Below are 22359 nucleotides of genomic sequence, written 5' to 3' on the forward strand. Positions count from 1 at the left end.
TTTTCTAGTAGTCGGCCTATTAGGTGACCTCCATGTCTGTGAAGATGAGGGCCCTACCTAGGATGATTTCTAATGTTGAATACGCCACACACACCCAGCCTCTGAGCCATTGGAATTAACCAATTAAGGTTAAAATCCCCAACCCGACCAGGAATCAAACCCGGGACCCTCTGAACCGAAGGCCAGTACGCTGACCATTCAGCCAACGAGTTGTACTATTCCCCAATAATGTACCGTATATAATTATCACTGGGCAAAGGTAACCTCGTAACTCCTTCGGAGTAAAGTTTACAGAAGAAGCTCAAAACTGGGCGATTTGCAATGGCTGAAGAACAGTTCCTGGGATTTTAATTGCTTAATGCTAGCCCAATTATTAGACCATCAGAGTCTTCTGTTAACTTCTCAGGCAACACGACAAGCCTTCACAAGACAGATGGAGAAACGTGGTTTTCTTGTGAGAGGAATATTGAGGTTTTCATTCCCTAGCAACAAGAGAGAGACACACACACGCACACACACACAAGCGCACATGTGCATATAATTATATTAATGCAACATTTACTATTGGTAATACATACTGCTACTGAAAAAAATATGAAATGAATGAGTCGACTTCGAAAAAAAACAAAAATAGCAATGCAACATGAGTAAGCATTTTTACATACCTAGTCAATTCGAGGTGCAAAGTCACAAATATTTTAGAATGAATAGTTCAGAAAGGGAACTCCATGTAGTAGTAGGAAAAAACACTGAATAGGTAGTTAGTTGCAAGGTGTTTTATGTCGCACTGACACAGATAGGTTTTATGGCGACGATGGGACAGGAAAGGGCAAGGAGTGGGAAGGAAGCGGCTGTGGCCTTAATTAATGTACAACCCCAGCATTTTCCTGGTGGGAAAATGGGACACCACAGAAAACCATCTTCAGGGCTGCGGACAGTGAGGTTTGAACCCAATATCTTCCGAATACTGGATACTGGCCACACTAAAGCAACTACAGCTATCGAGCTCGGTAAAACACCGAATAAAAAACAAGATTTTGTTGAAAGTGAGCAGACTCAACTCTTTTCTGAACTGCTCACTTAAACCATTAAAAGCTACGATAAATTTGCATACCCCCTGAGACGACCCCTCGTACCCCTAGTGGTGTTCGTATCACAATTTTAATACCATTACTGTAGCACATCAACACTATAGTCAGCATCTGCAACTCTGTCAATAGGTTCCTCTTCCATATCTTCAACAAATATTGTCTTTAAATAAATTGAAACATCCCTGTTTGCAGTGAATTGTTCCTGTCACTCGTCCTATTCAGTACTGTTGGATCGTCTTTTAATGCTCTCCGCTTATCTCTGCATGTCAACAAAGAACACAGGAATGCACTATAATAGAGATAATACACATAGGAAAATAACTTTCTATAACAACACACACAAACAATAACATAAAAGGTCGCTCAAACAGGACAATCCCTGCGGGGTAAATTTTTTTTGAAGAAGTGCGTATTTTCTGCATTTTTGGTCGTCAGCAATTTTTGGAAATTTTGAGGTTCGAAAAATATGATTAAAATAGATGTAGTTGATATAAATTAGCAACAATTTTGAAATTACCTGAAATTTTAAAATTTTTGAATGAAGGCCATATTTAAGATCAATTTTAGATTAGTTGATAGTTTTTAGTAAGAAATTTTGGTCAGTTACAATAGATATATATATATACACTGACTGACAGAGCAAATGCAACACCAAGAAGGAGTGGTCAGAACTTTATGCCAATTGCAGGGTAGACTGACGTCACTGAGGTATGCTCATGATATGAAATGTGCCGCTGTGCTGCGCACGTAGCGAACGATAAATGGGACACGGCGTTGGCGAATGGCCCACTTCGTACCATGATTTCTCAGCCGACAGTCATTGTAGAACGTGTTGTCGTGTGCCACAGGACACGTGTATAGCTAAGAATGCCAGGCCGCCATCAACGGAGGCATTTCCAGCAGACAGACGACTTTACGAGGGGTATGGTGATCGGGCTGAGAAGGGCAGGTTGGTCGCTTCGTCAAATCGCAGCCGATACCCATAGGGATGTGTCCACGGTGCAGCGCCTGTGGCGAAGATGGTTGGCGCAGGGACATGTGGCACGTGCGAGGGGTCCAGGCGCAGCCCGAGTGACGTCAGCACGCGAAGATCGGCGCATCCGCTGCCAAGCGGTGGCAGCCCCGCACGCCACGTCAACCGCCATTCTTCAGCATGTGCAAGACACCCTGGCTGTTCCAATATCGACCAGAACAATTTCCCGTCGATTGGTTGAAGGAGGCCTGCACTCCCGGCGTCCGCTCAGAAGACTACCATTGACTCCACAGCATAGACGTGCACGCCTGGCATGGTGCCGGGCTAGAGCGACTTGGATGAGGGAATGGCGGAACGTCGTGTTCTCCGATGAGTCACGCTTCTGTTCTGTCAGTGATAGTCACCGCAGACGAGTGTGGCGTCGGCGTGGAGAAAGGTCAAATCCGGCAGTAACTGTGGAGCGCCCTACCGCTAGACAACGCGGCATCATGGTTTGGGGCGCTATTGCGTATGATTCCCTGTCACCTCTAGTGCGTATTCAAGGCACGTTAAATGCCCACCGCTACGTGCAGCATGTGCTGCGGCCGGTGGCACTCCCGTACCTTCAGGGGCTGCCCAATGCTCTGTTTCAGCAGGATAATGCCCGCCCACACACTGCTCACATCTCCCAACAGGCTCTACGAGGTGTACAGATGCTTCCGTGGCCAGCGTACTCTCCGGATCTCTCACCAATCGAACACGTGTGGGATCTCATTGGACGCCGTTTGCAAACTCTGCCCCAGCCTCGTACGGACGACCAACTGTGGCAAATGGTTGACAGAGAATGGAGAACCATCCCTCAGGACACCATCCGCACTCTTATTGACTCTGTACCTCGACGTGTTTCTGCGTGCATCGCCGCTCGCGGTGGTCCTACATCCTACTGAGTCGATGCCGTGCGCATTGTGTAACCTGCATATCGGTTTGAAATAAACATCAATTATTTGTCCGTGCCGTCTATGTTTTTTCCCCAACTTTCATCCCGTTCGAACCACTCCTTCTTGGTGTTGCATTTGCTCTGTCAGTCAGTGTATATATGCATTTATATAATATTAATTACATATAGAAAAGGTACATTCATTAATAATAACTTATTGATATACAAACCCCCGATAAGATGCACTGGGTCGCACATCGACAAATACTCCAAGCCTTTGTGGAAAGCATGCTCAAACTGACAAAGTGATTGTTGGTGAGGCTAATAATCTGATGTGAAGGTATCAGAAAGGAGAACCCAGAAGCTGTGTCCCATGATGTAATATACTATGAAATGAAATGAAATGAAATGTCGTATGGCTTTTAGTGCCGGGATATCCCAGGACGGGTTTGGCTCGCCAGGTGCAGGTCTTTCTATTTGACTCCCGTAGGCGACCTGCGCGTTGTAATGAGGATGAAATGATGATGAAGACAACACATACACCCAGCCCCGTGCCATTGGAATTAACCAATGAAGGTTAAAATCCCCAACCCGGGACCCTCTGAACCGAAGGCTAGTACGCTGACCGTTCAGCCAACGAGTTGGTAATATACTATAAAAAGTCCACAACCCAGAGAAAAACTCCAGTTGCAAACTCTCACAGGTTAAATATAAGAAAGAATGGACAAATAATTGTGATAACGCACCACCAAAAGTCAACAAGTGTAATCAAAGGAATTTTCACCCAAGCAACTTAACTCGCGATGACATGTTTGTATACAGACATGGTTACCCTAATCAAATGTGAGATTATATGAGCTAAATAATTTTCCAAGTCACCAACAGATTGCACTGCAGTCATACTTTTGTTAGGACACTCAAAATCTTCCCACTATGAAATAATCCTATTATTATCATCACTTTCTCTTCTATTTTTTATGTTCCCAAAATAATCTTGGTTTTGTAACACTGTATTAATAGATAATAAACACAAAAAATTTCATTTGCCAATATCCTTTATTTGTTACATTTTTCTAAACTAACAATTATTTCAATAGAATTTTTATTATAAATTTCCTCTTCTACAATTTTTGAAGTACATAAGAAATCTGGTAAGTAAACAATTACAATAGCAATAAAATTATTTAAATATTTTCTTAACATACACAATATTAAGCACTTTTTAGGCATAATCAATGCATAGGGCCAAGATTTGTGCTTAGTATGTCTTAAATTTATCACAATATGTCTTAGTTAGAATTAATTATTGTTTACCAGTCTGTCTGAAAATAACTACTTACACTAAATTAAAAATGAACTGTGTGAAAAATTAAAGAATATCATGAACGAATGAACAAATTAGAACCCAATTAAATACTGAGTACATTTTATTCTGGTTAGTAATAATAACACCAATTCTTAACCAAAAAAGCTGTTACTGAATGAATAAATGAATATATGATCATGAAAAAAAATTAAAATAAGCAATAAAACTAATGGAATACAATATTTCTCAAACTCTAGAATGAACCTTTCAAAATTTGTATGAAAGCTTCAGTGGACTGTGTTTGAGCAACAATGTTACCCATTTCATCAATATTACTGATATGAGTTTTACAATTCAATTACACTTCTCATCCTGATTTTGTACGGTGATGAACATTAAACAAAATGGACAACAATTACGAAATATAACACTTTTGATTGTCAGTGAACATACCTACACAATCTCACAAATTCCATAATTTGAGCAGAAAAAATGTTATTTAGTATGTATTTAGGCACAAGAAAAGTTGTGATTAATGGGAACAACAAACATCAAAGGTATACACAGTTTAAAGCCAAGTAACCATAAAGCATGGGATCATACAGCTCAGCAAGAAGGAAGAAAGCAAGGCAGAAATATTTATTACTGACAAGTAAATGAAAGAAAGAATTTTAACCTTCATTTCCACTGAAGCCTGATGCATACATGTAATATACTATCTACAGAGTTAATAGTGTGGAACATTAGTTCTTTCTTATGCTGTTATTCAGCCACAATGAGGTCTAACAGATGAATCTTAAATTGATTAGCATTGAACAACAGACTGTTAAAGCATTTATGGACTTGAATGATTGAACATTATAGTGTTAATTAATTTTTAATCAAGTTCCTACTCTGAGATTGAAAAAATAAAAGAGGAGGATTCATTAAATATCACTGAAAGTGAACTAGGAATCAATCTATTATACTTTTATGTCACATATTAAATGTGTTACAATGAACTGATTCATACAAATTTTCCATCTTCCACATCAGTGTAATGTAATCATTTTTAAAAATGTTTCAAATTACTATCGATGGTATATTTGTTTACTGTTGAGACTAGTTAACTTATCAGTAGGATAAGTATGCATTGAGGCTTTTATTCAAAAGGAAATCACAATTACATTCTTAAATGTATGATTATATTTTTGTTAGAGATTTATTCACTGTTAATAGATTAAAGTTTTCTGAAGGACTCTTCTGGTGAAATAAGGTTATTATGACACTGTGTTTTATGACGTATTGCACGGTCATGCCTTGAGGCACAAACGAAACTACCAAGATAATCTTTACGTACAATTAAACTACTTCCTTAAAAAAAAAAATCTCTCCAAATGCCTCATCCTTATACAGAATCATCTGAAATATTGCTCATGAACAATTGTCAGTGGCTAAAAGTTGAAATAATGGCAAGAAAGAGAAACTGACAGGAGAGTAATGTAAAGAAACAAAGATGACTTGACTAAGCCTGTGTTCTATTTTGTACTTCTCAATACATATGAATTCATTTGTTAAATGTTCCACACTATAACTACCGGTATCAAATTATTTGCAATTAGAAGCAAAAACAATGTGCAAAGAAGGAATCTTGTTGTGAAATATTAAATACTTTGGAATGCAAATGTCTAATGAAGTTCATACTTTCTGACAAGATTCCTGTTTTCAGCATTATAGTAAATCATCATAATCATATTGAGAACATTACTGTGAAAAATAATCACAAAACCACAAAATGACATACTGTAAACACAGTAGGAGGAGATTCTATACCTAAATGACATACTGTATTAATAATTTTGTTATTTCACATTTATAAGGTAAATACAAATCAGGACAAAAATGAGTCATCACAATATTCAATGTAAGTTTTTAAAAATTTGCAAGATATAATACAATACTTTAAAATATGATCATGCAAATCCTCAGTTGCACTTGTTTTGAACTGTCAAACTTTCACTAACAGCTCTTACATCAACAGTTTAGTTTATCTATCCTTATATATGGTGTAATATTGGGACTGATATGAACTACAACAGTTTCTAGCAGTCAGAATGACTGCATATAATTAATAGGATAACATCATAACCTGAGATAATCCTTTTCTTTCTTTAAATTTTAAAACAAAATCAGATACACTGTGCATATCAGCACAACTGAGTTATGCATATTATACATGGAAGTACATAATATATTTAAGAAACACTTCAATGTCACTACCCCATTTGTGCATCCCTCTTTCAGGTAGCAACAATGAAAACAATCTGAGAAACTGTCCCTCCAGTAAACATCCATGAAAAGATATCCTGTGTTTGTATACAATCTTACCAATGGTTCAGATTGAAGGATCACTTTGAACTAATACAATAATACTTAAGCAAACAAATAATACAAAAAACACTATATTATTTTACAAGAGAACTGTGTCATCATCCTATTATGTTGTGACAATCTGCACACACTCATGATTCACTATATTATGATACCAGTACTGGTTGGTGTAAAGAATATTGTTCTCTTCACATTTACTGAATCTGTAAATTAATATAAGTTCAAGCAGATATTACAAGACTGCTGAACTCATTACAATATTCAAGAAAATTAATAACAATACAGATCTTTCACATAACACTATCCTGAATCCAAACCACAAGTTTGGCTTACAGTAACATTAAAGATAGGTAACTATAGCAATGAAATAAACATTTCTTCAAAAATGTAACAGGAAACACATCAGATTATTTTTAAAAATTGAAGAATTTAGATACTACAAGAATAATGATTCACAAATGAGATTTCTCTGTTTAAGATTCAACAGTTTCTGTTGAAGTTTTATCAAACACAGGACTTCAATTACAGGAGGACATAGCAAAACAGCTGAGTAACCTCTGTTTAGTCATTGAAAGAAGGATTTAACATTAATAATTATAAACCAGTAAAAATGAATGTATTGCAGCCATAAATGTATATGGATCAATACACAAAATAAGGCATTCATGTGTGGCTAAGAAAGCTAACCGTTCTATCAAATAATAGAATATCGGCAGTAGAACAGTAGGAACCATACCATTCATTTAATACCATTTTCAGTAAAGAAGAATCCTCTTCTCAACTTGCTTTCGGCAGATTGGACATTCCGACATGCGATCACCACACATCTGGCATGTTCCATGACCACAGAGGAAGATCATGTTCTTCAAACGATCCAGACAAACTGGACACATGGTCTGCAAAGCAAAGCAAATTACAGTTAAAAAACAAAAAGACAAAAAACATAAGTAAATAAAACTGAAAAATTCTCAGAAGTGATAGTATAATACTAAATACTACAATTAAGAAAAAAATACCCATCTTTGTTCTCAGTTAACATGATCTTTTACAATTTACTTTATGTCGCTCCGACACAGATAGGTCTTATGTTGACAATGCGATAGGAAAGGGCTAGGAGTGGGAAGGAAGCAACCACAGCCTTAATTAAGGAAACCAAGGAAAACCATCGTCAGGGCAGCTGACAGTGGGGTTCGAACCCACTATCTCCCGAATGCACGCTGATATTACCATGATCTTATTCCAGGTAAGGTTATATTGAATAAACTTATCATGCTAGAAATTTTGAGTGAGGAAGTAACTGATTATAAACCCAGATGCTAGGGCTCAGTCTATTTAACCTATGTTGACAACCATCCAAAAAAATCATATTAAAATTACCTAAATTGGAAGAAACTAATGGTCCGACTCCTTGGCTGAATTGTCAGCGCTGAGGATTTCAGTTCAGTGGGATCCCAGGTTTGATTAGCGGTGGGGTTGGGGATTTTAATTGTGTTTGATTAATTCTTATGGCCCGGGGACTGAGTGTTAGTATTTGTCTCAATACTCTCTTCTTCATCTTCACAAAACACACTACACTACCAACCACTAGACAAATATATAATAGTGATTACATCCCTCGACATAGGGTTGGTGTCAGGAAGGGCATCTGGTCTTAAAACAGGGCCAAATCCACATGTCCAACAGAATTCACACCGATGATCCCACAGGTGTGGGAAAAGTGGTAGAAGAAGAAGAAAGAACTAATGGTAAAATTTACTTTTACTCCAATTTAAGCTCTCAAAGACCATCTTCTTCTTTATGCAAACATAATCAGCTAAGACAAAGAGAAGGAAAGGGATTCATTAGTATCAGGGGACGAAACACTGAGGTTACTGACAACTTCAAATATTTGGGAAGTGAAGTGAAATAATGCAAGATGCAAGTTTGGATAAGGGGATCAGCAGAAAGGTATAAGCGGGAAATACATTCTACCAGAATGTAAGGAACCTGGTGTGAAATAGAGAAGTCCCTATGAAATGTAAAGAGATAATGTACAAGATGTACTATCCCCTTATATTAACATATGCATCAGAGACTTGGACTTTGACAGCAACAATTGAGAGTAAAATACAGGCCAGTGAGATGAAGTTCCTAAGGAGTACGTTAGGGACAACCAGGAGAGACAGGGTAAGAAATGCTGAGGTCAGAAAAGAGGGTAGGGGTAGAAAAACTGAGTAACAGGAGGGAAAAGAATAAATTGAAATGATTTGGACATGTTATGAGGATGCAGGAAGGAGGGATACCAAAACAACTGTTGGAGGCTAGGATAAAAGGAAAGAACGCAAGATGGAACAAGTGTATCCTGAGACCTCCAAGACTTTCGAGATCTACCTTCGATGGATAAACCTAGAGGGAGATGGATGGACTCAGACAAGAACAGTATATGAAAAAGAAGACTAGACTGGAATACAATTACTCAAGAGGAGTGGTGGAAGGAGAGGCAATGGTGGAGAAGTGCCATCAACACCCTGACCAGCCAGGAGCTGGACAGGGGGAAATGAAAATGATGTTGCATTAGCTAAAAATCAATTCTGTTATTATACCAAATTTTAAACCAGGAAAGAGGCCAACCAACTGTATCAGGACTTTTAAGATGGTTGAGAATGAAATATTTTGGTAAACGGATGCCTGAATTTCTGGGAATAAAGACAGAAAAATCTTGGATAAATATAAAGTGATCCACCAGCTCCTTATAATTTAATTCTATGGAACCAACAGCTGACAGACACCCTCAAAAATATTGGTACTTATTCCTATACAGGATTAGTACCATAACATGAATAGGTTTAAGTTCGACAATACAGACAAAATCCTTAGTGCCGATGGTAATTCAATGACAAAAGCTCTATTTTAAAAAAATGTAATTTCCAAACAGACTATAAAAGCCCTTGGAGGGGTCAAAGGTAGAGGCTTCTGCTATCCGTAACCTCGGAAGCTGATGGGGTAGAGTGGTTAGTTCTAAGCCCAGTTGCCTGTGCTCTCGGGAATTAACTTGGTACTCATTTTTGGTGTAGGCTGAGTGAACCCCAAGGCCATGTGCACTTCTGAAAGTGGAAATCTTGTTTCTTAAATGTTTTGACTTCCTGATAGGGACTCTTACATTAATACCAAAACAGTATTTACTATCCTCCTAAGTCAATACATTAGTATCATCTTACAAGACGAGTGTTAATTAGGCATGTTTTGGTATTAATGTAAAAGTTCAACTGTTAATACAGATAATAAGAAGTTTACAGTCTGTGATCCTGATGAGAAATCGAACCCAATGATCACAGCTGGAAATAACACACTATGATAGAAATTGCATATTAAGGTTATGAAGAGATACTGTACAGATTGCAAACTTCTGAGGGAATGCCAGCTATCACCGCAGCTAAAGCAGCAAGAGCCTGCAAAATCTTGTACTATAAAACTCAATCATGCGATGCTAGATTGTAACCCCAGGCAATTATATTCCTTTGTTACTGTCTTTTATTGCATATGCGTACAGTATGTTCACATAACTACTCACCCTACTGGTCCTGAAAAGGTTTGTTTGTATCGGATTTTACACAGCCGAGTTGAACTAGAACATGGTAGCCAGTAGGTAGGAATCTGGGTACCTTGAATTGTTCAACACAGCAACTGTTCAATGTGGCCTATAAAGACCTGAGCACAACATTGTAATGATATACCGGCTCGCTGTAACATGGGGTGGAACAGCCTTGACAGTTGTCAAAAATGGTACAATTTCACATCACACACTTACTCTCCACTGTACTCCAGTGTGATTCTCCTTATTCAAATACATATAGTGGTGATTCACAGTACCATTACATAGTGGATGAGACCCTGAAGACCTGACCAAAACCTCAAAATGCAAACTTCTGATACCTGGTCACTAGCCTAACAATTTTCAGAGAGGGTGTTACCTACAAACTACTCCAAGTAATACCATACAAAGCCTTGTATCGTAAATAGAATGTTTCAAGTCATCATGGGTAATGAATTCAGAAACTAAATGATGGACTTCCTCAAGATCAGTGCTTGGCTCACTCCTGTTCAGCTTAAGTAGATATACCCTCCACAAGATCAAGAAAATTTGGGGACACTGATGATTGAGTAAATGCTACTCGACAAGAGTGTTTCAAGAGGACAGATGACACCCTCCTTCAATACAACAGAGATTTCAAGTATGTGCGTGTTACACTTGACAGCAGTAGCGGCGATTAGGGGCAGTCGCCCTCCCACTTTTTGGAGAACATATTACAATTTTTCGGATTTTTGCCGGCTGAAACTAGGAATTATTTAAAAAAGCAATTTGTATGAGCCCTATTGTCTTATCAGCTAATTCTTTCCTTTATTTTATTTAATATTTTCTTCTTCTTCTTAATCCTTTTACCCTCCAGGGTTGGTTTTTCCCTCGGACTCAGCGAGGGATCCCACCTCTACCGCCTCAAGGGCAGTGTCCTGGAGCGTGAGATATTGGGCCGGGGGATACAACTGGGGAGAGTGACCAGTACCTCGCCCAGGCGGCCTCACCTGCTATGCTGAACAGGGGCCTTGTGGGGGGATGGGAAGATTGGAAAGGATAGACAAGAAAAGGGAAGGAAGCGGCCGTGGCCTTAAGTTAGGTACCATCCTGGCATTTGCCTGGAGGATAAGTGGGAAACCATGGAAAACCACTTCCAGGATGGCTGAGGTGGGAATCAAAATCTACTCATTTGACCTCCCGAAGCTGAGTGGACCCCGTTCCAGCCCTCCTAACACTTTCCAAATTTCGTGGCAGAGCCAGTATTCGAACCTGGGCCTCCTGGGGTGGCAGCTAATCACATTAACCACTACACCACAGAGGCGGACTATTTTCTTTAATTATTAACAAAATTATTAGTGGACATCCGCACAAAATGTTGTTCGTCCCGGCTAACCAATTTGTATAGTGCCACAGCAGGTAGTGGAGAATTTACAAGTGCTGTAAGGGTAGCAGGGGTGTATATTTATTTATTTTTTGCCAAGGTCATGGACTGAGGTAGGATTCACCCGCTTGGCGCGCGCATTCGTCAGTCTGGCATTCTCTTCAGTGTGTGTTAGACCGGGCAAATTGGCCGTGCAGTTAGAGGCGCATGGCTGTGAGCTTGCATCCAGGAGATAGTGAGTTGGAATCCCACTGTCGGCAGCCCTGAAAATGGTTTTCCGTAGTTTCCCATTTTCACACCAGGCAAATGCTGGGGCTGTACCGTAATTAAGGCCATAGCTATCGAAATCGAAACAGACTTTCAACCTATTAGGTCGTGTTACGTACATTTAGTACGTGTTGAAGAGATGTTAAGTACAGAACAAAAATGGCCAACCAGACACCAGTGGGATCCGAACCCACAACCTCCTGATTTCGCGTCGGTTGCTCTACCAATTGAGCTATGGTGGCCTAGGCCATCTTTGTTCTGTTGGAAAGGATCTGAGCTACAGGTCTGGTACTAATACCATCACACTGTAGAGTGCGCTTAAGTTGTCCGTTGAGGGCCAAGTCAATGAATGTTGAATTTTCACGACCGCATTGTAATCGAAACAGACTTTCAACCTATTAGGTCGTGTTACGTACATTTAGTACGTGTTGAAGAGATGTTAAGTACAGAACAAAAATGGCCAACCAGACACCAGTGGGTTCGGATCTCACTGCTGTCCAACTGTTGGTTTAGTTTTCTCTGTTGCTGAATACTGAGTTCCAGTTTGGATAAACAGTCCTTACATGAAGAGAATAGATGTCCAGCTTAACAACACCACGTGCATGATCTCAGGAACAGTCAGTTCAACTCAAACTCATAGGCTTCCAATACTAAGCAATATTTCCATCATACCTATGGAAACCTAACATTCTGATGAAGGAATACTTAGAGATCATACATAACCACCAAGTACCCAGAATGTTTTTAAATGCCATCCATCACGGAAAGAGTGTCTGAAGATCTACTGTACAAATGGAAAATATGACCTTTGCCATGTTGTGACTATGGCGCTGAGAAGAAAACAGTGAAGCATATGATTCAGGACTACCCTCTGAGATCCTATAACAGTGAACTGAAAGATCTGTACCTAGGGACACCACAGTCAACTGTTTATATTAGTAATAATAATTTCAAGTTAAAAACTAAATTATTATGTGTATAATTACCGTACGACAGTTAAATCTTGAAGTTAATGCCTTGGGGTTTTCCCAACTACCTCAATAGTTGTGAGATTACCAGCTCTTAGTCTGACAGACATTTTGAAAGTGAAAGGTTGTGTGAGGGCCACAATAATCAATGATTTTCAAGTTAGTAATGGTGGAGTTCCAAGGCTCCCTAGTTAGTATGTATTTTTTTAAATACATTTGTTTTCATACCCAGAATTATCTTGATTTCAATTTACTGGTTACACACAAGTAGATTGTGGCAAAAATCTTCCATGCAATATTTATTTCTATTAGAGTTTTCATCTGACTGTTAACTTCAGTTGTTCAATTCCTCTTCTTTTAGAATTAGTAAACAAAACTTGCTCATTTTTGCTTCTCATGAAATAAAAAACTCCCAAGGCTTAGTCATTGAGCATGCTCAATAAAATAAAACAAGGCAACAAATCCTCAAGGAGCTAAGGCGAGAGAGCAAGTCAAAATAAAATTATCCACACACATTCTGGAGGATTAACTTGTAGCAGGACAAAGATGTTTTGACCAGGTTTTCAGGGACTTTGGACCACTGTGCATTGTTGCAAGAATCATGATTCATCCAAAAACAGGTCCACTGCTTAAGAAAAGACTGCATGATGATGGTAGTAGTGATGGTGGTTTTGTTTGAAGAGACAAAACGTCGTCATTACCATGGGCCACACCAAATAGCTTCATATGATAACAGTGGAAATTCCTGCGAGAAACTGGTGGCATTGCTTCTGCGTGCCATCTAGCAGTTTGAGGAGATAACTACACTTGCTACTGCAGTCAGCTGTGTATGTTAGAAGTGTCACATTTGTAATTTAGATACAGTAGTTTTGTGCTTGTTATGTATCACTATTTTGGAAATGGCAAGAGGAGGAGTTATTTGTGCTATGTACGGGTGTTTTATTTACAAATGACAAAGTGATCGCAAGTCATTTGACAGATTATAAAAACAAAGTGCTGCGAGTATACCTGTTAATGTTTATGTGCTAGTATTTTTTTTCTTTTCTATTTACTGTATGTGAACATAGTTTCTTTAAAACATTGTTATGATTAAACCTATGCATTTAATCGATTTTCTGGTGTACTCAGTGGATTGTGAAGAGCATAAGGGCAGATTTAGTTGAAACTGTGGGGACAAGAGAACTGGAATATTTAAGTAAAGGCGATGTAATGTGCTCAGACCACTTCACAGAAAAGGATTTCTTAAGCCAAGGGTGTGTTATTTCTGCACTGAAACTATTGTGGTCAGAATTACACAATGATTATGTTTTCCATTATTCGTTAACAAGGAGGATCACACAGATCGGCATTGAAAACATTTTTTCAATCATTAGAGCAAAAGGAGGTAACCCCTGATGCAAAAACATTTTGCAGTGCCAGGAACATAAATTGCTCTGTGCTTCTGATGACTGTAATTGTGAATCTGATGTTAAAAACTTTCTATTGACTCATAACGATGTAACGAAGTGCAATTTTGAAGCTAATGTCACTAAACAATGTGAGTTAAGTGAATAGGTAAATGACTATGATTTAATACAGGAAAATGCAGACCATTATGTTATAGGCTGGGGATATAACGAGTTTCTTCATGTTGAGTGTATGGATGTATGTACTGTCATCTTATGATAATTATTACAGCATGGGAAACTTGCACATAGAAATGAAGAAATATGATGATTCAAAAATGGATGTTTCAAAATGTGTGTGGGGGAAAGTTTTCTGGCAAAATATCAGGAACATTTGAAAATAGTTTGTGTTGGAAAGCACACATGGAATCAGAAGCAAATTAACTGACAGTTTTTTTTATCAATGAATGAATGAAGATAGTGAAGGTAGACGTAACAGCTGTTTAAAATTACTGACTGAGAAGTATTTCAAAGTTCTTATTAAGTGCGCACGTGAATAGAACTGATGATTCAACAGAGAAAAATTTTGCCAGTAAAAATATCGAACTGAAAAAGGTATTGCATGTGTGATTTGTTTTCGGAGATTTTATCAGACTGTAGTCACAACATGATGATCAAATGTTTTAATTTAATAACACATTTGTTTTATCCTTATCACTGGTTCTTTCAGATCAACATCCACCTTCTTCCTTCCACAATCATATTACATTACAAGAATGACGTAAACATCTTAAAATCTATATTTCATTGGGGTTTCAAAGTCAAAATGTGTAGTGTTTTAATAGCGCGCTATGTTAGTGTTCTCCTCAAGCCGCTAGATGGCAGCACTATGCACTGTCACTGCTACCCTGCGTGAGGAGAGTTTCCACTATTATAATATCAAGCTATTTGGCCACACTGAATAATGTCCATTGACAAAATGGCAATCAAATACTGAATTCATAACAGTGAAAGTTGTGGTGTAATTGCAGATGCTAAGGGAAAAACTTACTGTTGTGCAATATTCATTTAATATATGATCAACTGATGTTGATCTGTTGTACAAATGCTTGTGTACCAATATGGAGGTTATTCTGGACAATGTCTAAAACAGTCTCTTCATTATGATCAAATGTTCTAGGAGCTTCCCTAACAGGATGTATCATTTTGAATGCCTCAATTATGCAAAACACTCTAAAATACAATATGACTCTGAAGGTTTAGTTTAGCAAAGTGGCCTGATACATTTATTTTACTAATTAGGAATATCTTCTTCAGTTACAGTTCCAATGTCTTAAGTTCAGCTACAGTCATGACTACTATTCACTATCACTATCAGCCATATTCAATCGTTTTTACGATGTGGCCTCTTTAAGTCCGAAGCAAGGTAGGTTTTCATGAGGTCTCTCCATCTGGGACGGTCTTGAGCGATGTTCTGCCAATTGATCCCAGTAATCTTCCGGATGTCTTTATCCCATCTGTCCGGTGGTCTTCCCCTTGGTCTGAGATGATCTTTCGGACACCACTCAAGCACAAGCTTTGTCCACCTACCATCAGTTCTCCTACTAGTCTGCTTCAAATCTCTCCTTGTCACTTCTTCTCAGAAAATGCTAAATTTTAGACTAGGCCCTATACAAAACATTATTACATGACTCTAAACCACAGGTAATTAACAAAGTCAACTGCATATTTAAAAAATACACAATACAATTAAGCTAACAATTTCATGCTATTATCCCAAACTGATAAAAGAAAAGTTGAATATTATACCATATCATGGTCAGGCTTGTTTGATTGTTGAAAGCAATTCGAAGACGCTACCACTGGCTTGCTAGGCCTACCATGGATCTTCGCGTTGATACTTTGTTATGCACTAGATGGTCAGTGCCTGACACGCATTTTCTCATGTCAGTTAAGTCTATGGTTTACCTGCCAATACTCAGGAGGCTGACTGCAGTGGTTGCCCACTGGGCGATGGGGTCGCCACATCCCTACGCACCCCTATCCTCACATACAGCCTCGAAACCGCTACATTAACAAGAAAGGACAACTCGAAACTCCAAGCAGCAGAAATGAAGTTATTACGCAGTGATAAAATCAGGAATGAAAAAGTCAGAGAAGACGTAGGACTAGAAGACTTCTTACTCCAGAAGATCCAAAAAAGCAAGACTGAAGTGGTTTGCTCATGTGAAAAGAATGATTGCCAACAGGTCTGCAAGAAAGGAGTATGAAAGAGAAATCAGGGGAAAGAGACCAGTGGGCAGACCTAGAGAAAAATGGTCAGACTTAGTGAAGAAGGATGTAGAGGAGAGAGGTCAGGATTAGGAGCGGATTGTGAACGAAGAATGGTTCATGGACAGAACAAAATGGAAGGGGCTCGTATACCACACCTGGGAAACTGGAGTTGGTCAACGATGATGATGATGATGATGATAATGATGATGATCATGGTCAGTAGCGGCGATTAGGGGGGACAAGGGGGGACAGTCGCCCCCCACTTCGTGGAGAGAAAATAAATTTTTATTCCATTTTAGCCACCTGAAACTAGGAATTATAAAAAAGAAATTGTACAAACCCTGTTGTATTTTTAGCTAAATCTTTCCTTTAATTTCCTTAATTATTAAGAAAAATACGTAACGGGAATACACATAAAATGTCGTTCACATTGCGGCTCACAGAATTTTCAATGCCACAGCAAATAGTGGAGAGCAATGTGTAACATATTCTGCGACGAAGGATGGCAGGGGTATTTTTTTTTTGCCAAGGTCACACGCTTGTCGCGCGCATTTGTCGGTCTGGCAGTCTCACTCAGTCAATGTGTCTGTGCAGTTCTTCTATCTAGTGTCTGTTACTTTGTTAATGTGTAACCTAATACTAAATGACTGTTTAATTGTATATTCACACCGTACTTCTATTTAATTGTAATACATGCATAATTATTGTTCCTTTAATGAAAGTTGTATTTTATAGTACTATTATTACTGCACGTAAGTTGGTCGACTTTCAACCTTTATGTCAAAATATAATTTCACTCATAGAGCATCAAAAACTTACCATTTTATAGCTATTTCTTTTTCAATTTTGAGGTCTCCTCCTCCCCCCTCGCTATATCCCATAGACCCAGGTACTTTTTGTTGTCTATACATTTTAGTGCCCCCTCCCACCCCCCCACTCTTCTAATTCTCAATTACAGCTACTGATCACAGTAGTATAGTAAGTGAAACTGATTCAAAGTACAGTAAAGTTTATGCAATCAACATATTGCGATCAAAGGTATTTTGTTCAGAAAGAAATCAGCGTCCAGATAAAACAATCTTTACATTGGTCTATTTCAGATTGACTTTGCTAAACGGGAGTGAAAGCTGGATGAACTTGGGATATCTTATTCAAATATTGGAAGTTATGGACATAAAAGTAGAAAGAGTGATTTCTGGTACAAACAGGTGGGAACAATGACATGCGAGTATTCGGAATGAGGAGATAAAGGCTATGTTAGGAATTAATTTGATGGATGAAGCTGTCTGCATAAACTGGTTTTGGCGATGGGAACATGAGAGCCAAATAGGGGATGATAGGTTACCCTAAAGAATAGACTCCGTCATGGAAGGTAAGAGAAGTAGCAGAAGGCCAAGACGATGATGATTATACTCAGTTTCTAACAATGTAAAGATAGAAGGTATGTGTGGCCACAGAGTAAGTTATAAATAGAGGCTTCTGAAAGAATTTACAGAAGCTTGTAGAATAAATGCTGAAAGGCCAGATAGCCTATAATGAAGATGTATATATTATGCATACGTTACCTGTTCTTTGATATCCTGTAATTGCTGCTGAAGTTTCTGGATATCAGAATTTGATGTGTCACGGCTTCCATTATTCATCAGAGCTCCAGTAAGGCAAACTGTCTCCACTGCTGAAACAAGAGTTCTCATTACATCTAATGGCAAAGTTATTCTGAACAGAAATAATATGCAGTAAAAGACAGAAACATGAAAAAAGCATTTCAAATATATGAACAGAGTGAGAAATTATTACTTGTCATCCTTTCAGAAAATATCCTATGATCTATTTATAAGAGGTTAGGTTCTAGAGTATGAATTAATGGTTACATATTATTTTGGTACATTTTTAAGTGGTTTTATTCACAAGATCACAATGATTTCCATTGTACACTTGATAGATTTTCTTTTGGGAAGTACTTAGGTAAACTTGAAGTAAAGTCAAACAAGACGGTTCCCAATTTCACCCCACATTACCACACAGGCTATGCTTGCAAGCTGCTTAGAAGGATGTCATCAAGAAAATCATACCAAAGAGTTTTCTATCACAAAGTTCACAATCCACTATGGCAAAAAGATATAACAATGAAGGCAAAAGAAATACTTTAATGTAGAGGATATATTACTAAATGATATGACATCTGGAGTCTCAGGGGCAAAGAAGGATGATTAAATATACATACTGTACCAGAAATGTAATTTCTGAGAAGTATGTTACAGAAGACAATGAAAAACAGACCAAATAATTAAGAAGGAGTGGAATCGTGGTTGAAAGAAGGGGTGGGTAATAGAGAAGTATTTCCAGAAGGGTACACAGTCTATCGTAGAGACCGAGGAGATAAAAAGGGAGGGGGGGTGTTTATTCTGGTGAAGGAAACTTACTGTTCACATGAATGGTTTACCGATGAAAGGGATGAAATATTAGGGATAAAATTAGTTTGTGATAATACGAAGGAGGTGGGAATTATAGGAACATACAGGCCTGGAAGAGAGGAAAGAGACATGGAAATCTTTGAAAAATAATAGATTATACTCATAAAAACAATAATAATGATATGGTAATAATAGGGGGAGATCTAAATTTGCCTGAAGTTGAACGGAAAGGAGCTGCAAGTGAAGCCCATGAACAGAAACTGGCAAATAAGTTAATTTGGGAGGGAGGATTTACACAAGTAGTACAAGAACCGACTCGTCTCAATAACTTACTAGATGTATTCTTGGTTAAACCATGGGAAATTGTTGATAAAATTGAGGTAATTGAAGGAATAGGAGACCATAAGGCTGTAATAATGGATGTAGGACTCGTACCAAAAAGGCTTAATAAGAGGGTTACACAAGACAAGAAATTGTACAGAAAAACTAAAGTTGATGAATTTGGGACTTACCTTAAATCACAATTCAGTTGTTGGATAAGTGAAGGGAGTAACGTGGATACACTTTGGGGTAAATTTAAAGGAATTATTTGGGAAGGAGAGAAGAGATTTGTACCTGTTAAGAAGGGTAAAATGACCTCAGACCCTGTTTATTATACAAGGGAAATAAGAAAATTAAAAAGAAAATGTAGAATAGTAAACAGGAAAATCAAAGAGGGTAGGGAGAGTAGAGAAACTAGAAAACAGCTAATGAGGGAACTGAATAGAGTGAAAAAGGAAGCAAAAGAGAATTATATGAATGGCATACTTCAAGAGGGTAATGACCACAAAGGGAAATGGAAAAAGCTGTATTCATATATCAGGAATCAAAAAGGAAAAGGAGTCCAAATTCCTACAATGGTGGGAGAAGGGGATGAACACTATTTAACAGATACTGAGAAAGCAAACCTATTTAGTAGGGAATTTAGAGATTCAGTAGATGATTGTCAAGAGTTGGAAACCGAAACAGAAGATAGAGAGGGAGAGAGACAGAGGGAAACAAGAAGCTTCTCATTCACAAACGAAGATATTTTCAGAGAAATCCAACTGCTTCAGCAAGGAAAAGCTGCAGGAAGTGATCAAATTACTGGGGAGGTATTAAAGACAATGGGGTGGTACATTGTGCCTTATTTAAAATTTCTCTTTGACTATGTCATAAATAATGGTGTAATACCAAAGGAATGGAAGGAATCTATAATAATACCAATTTATAAAGGAAAGGGTGATAAAAGGAAACCAGAGAACTACAGACCAATCAGCCTGACCAGTATAGTTTGTAAAATTCTGGAGAGTTTAATATCGAAGTACATCAGAGGGATATGTGATGATAAAAATTGGTTCATGAGGAGCCAGTATGGATTTAGAAAGAAATTTTCTTGTGAGGCACAACTGGTAGGATTTCAGCAGGACATATCAGATCAGTTGGATTCAGGAGGTCAGTTAGATTGCATAGCCATAGATCTTTCCAAAGCCTTTGATAGAGTGGAACATGGAATATTATTAAAGAAATTGGAGGGAATAGGATTGGACGTAAGGGTTACACGTTGGATAAAAGCATTTCTAAATTCAAGGGTTCAGAAAGTCAAAGTAGGAAATAATGTATCTCAGGAAGAGAAAGTTTGGAAGGGAATTGCACAGGGTAGTATAATCGGTCCGTTACTTTTCTTAATATACGCAAATGATTTAGGGAACAATATAACATCAAAAATAAGATTGTATGCAGATGACATAATTGTTTATAGAGAAATAAACAACATTGAGGATTGTTCAGAACTACAAAGGGACCTTGAAAGTATCCAACAATGGGTTGAAGAAAATAATATGAAGGTTAATGGAGGCAAATCAACAGTTACAACTTTTACAAACAGGAGCTTTAAAACTGAATTTGAATATACTTTGGATGAGGTAGTTATCCCAAAAGATGGCAAGTGCAAATACTTAGGTGTGAGATTTGAAAGTAATTTGCACTGGAAGGGTCATATTGATGACATTGTTGGGAAAGCATACAGATCATTACATGTCATAATGAGGCTACTTAAAGGATGCAACAAAGAATTAAAAGAAAAAAGTTACTTGAGTATGGTTCGTCCATTATTGGAATATGCAAACAGTGTTTGGGATCCTCACCAAGAATACCTAATAAAAGAAATAGATAGTGTGCAGAGGAAAGCAGCAAGATTTGTAACAGGGGATTTCAGGAGAAAGAGTAGTGTATCAGAAATGTTAAAGGAACTTGGGTGGGAAACTTTAAGTAAGAGAAGGGAGAAAACTAGACTTACAGGATTATATAGAGCCTATACAGGAGAAGAAGCATGGGGAGATATCCGTGAGAGGCTTCAGTTGGAAAATAATTATATCGGCAGGACTGACCACAAATATAAAATTAGAAGGAATTTTAGCAGAAGCGATTGGGGTAAATTTTCATTCATTGGGAAGGGTGTGAAGGAGTGGAACAGTTTACCAGGGGTAGTGTTTGATCCTTTTCCAAAATCTGTACAGATATTCAAGAAGAGAATAAACAGCAACAGAGAAAATAAATGAAGTGTTAGAGGGCATTCGACCGGTGCAGGTTATTGTAAATAAAAAAAATGTGTGTGAATAAATTAATTCCATCCCCCGGTCTAAGGAGTTTGGACAGCCAAAGTAGGGGACTGCCTGTAGGGGTGAAGTACAGTGGGGACTTCGAGGGCCCTGGGACCGCTACGGTAGCTGTGAAGGCCCTTCAGGAACTCTGAAAAGTGGTGGCAAAAGGGGCTCTGGTTAAGACGCAGCAGGTCGTTATGCTACTTAGGATCCTGAACGGGTAAAAAAAAAAAAGTAAATAAATAAATACAATGTAAATATTAATGTTATACCAGTTTTATAGTATCATTTGAAGCAATTCCACATACTGTATATCAGTTGACTATATTTGTAAGTAGTACAGGAGATATTATAATTAGAATTTTGTAAACAATATAAATTTATTACGGATGAGCTGTGTGTTTAATAGAAAACATTGTTAGCGTAAATTGTATAATATTGTATTATAGGAAAAATTTTCTTCTCTTGTTAACTTAATATTTAGTGCTTGACAATAATGTATTTTAGTGTACCATTTGCCACCGAGGTAGACACCTCATTTGCAAATAAAGAGATTTTGATTTTTTGATTTGATTTGATTTTGAGAAAGAAATGAAGGCAGAAAGGATGAGCAATAAAATGGAGAGAGATAGATGGATATGGTCTAGACATGTAAAATATATGAATGAAGAAGGAATGTCAAACAAACTGTTCCGGGGTTTCCGTGGCTCACAGAGGATTAAGAAATACCTGGTATGAATGGCTGGACAAGGAATTAAATAGAGCAGAATTTAACACAACAAATTTTGAAATTTTACTTCCTTTCTTTTTTTTTTAAAAAAGTTTTAAATTGGAGAAATA

General features: G+C 37.9%; 1 protein-coding gene across 1 annotated transcript in view; it reads right to left on the minus strand.

Annotated features, from left to right (window-relative positions):
- Positions 1-4017: 4017 nt before the first annotated feature.
- The window catches only part of LOC136871653 (E3 ubiquitin-protein ligase mib1), a 52735-nt gene continuing 34393 nt past the window's right edge, over positions 4018-22359 (minus strand). Inside the window, exons 7-8 of the mRNA XM_067145133.2 lie at positions 18050-18156; positions 4018-7552 (exon numbers count right to left, since the gene is read on the minus strand). Coding sequence (XP_067001234.1) covers positions 7412-7552; positions 18050-18156 — 248 coding nt within the window. The 3' untranslated portion in view covers positions 4018-7411. The remainder of the gene's footprint in view (positions 7553-18049; positions 18157-22359) is intronic.

The sequence above is a fragment of the Anabrus simplex genome, chromosome 4 (assembly GCF_040414725.1).
Source record: "Anabrus simplex isolate iqAnaSimp1 chromosome 4, ASM4041472v1, whole genome shotgun sequence".
Lineage (NCBI taxonomy): Eukaryota > Metazoa > Arthropoda > Insecta > Orthoptera > Tettigoniidae > Anabrus > Anabrus simplex.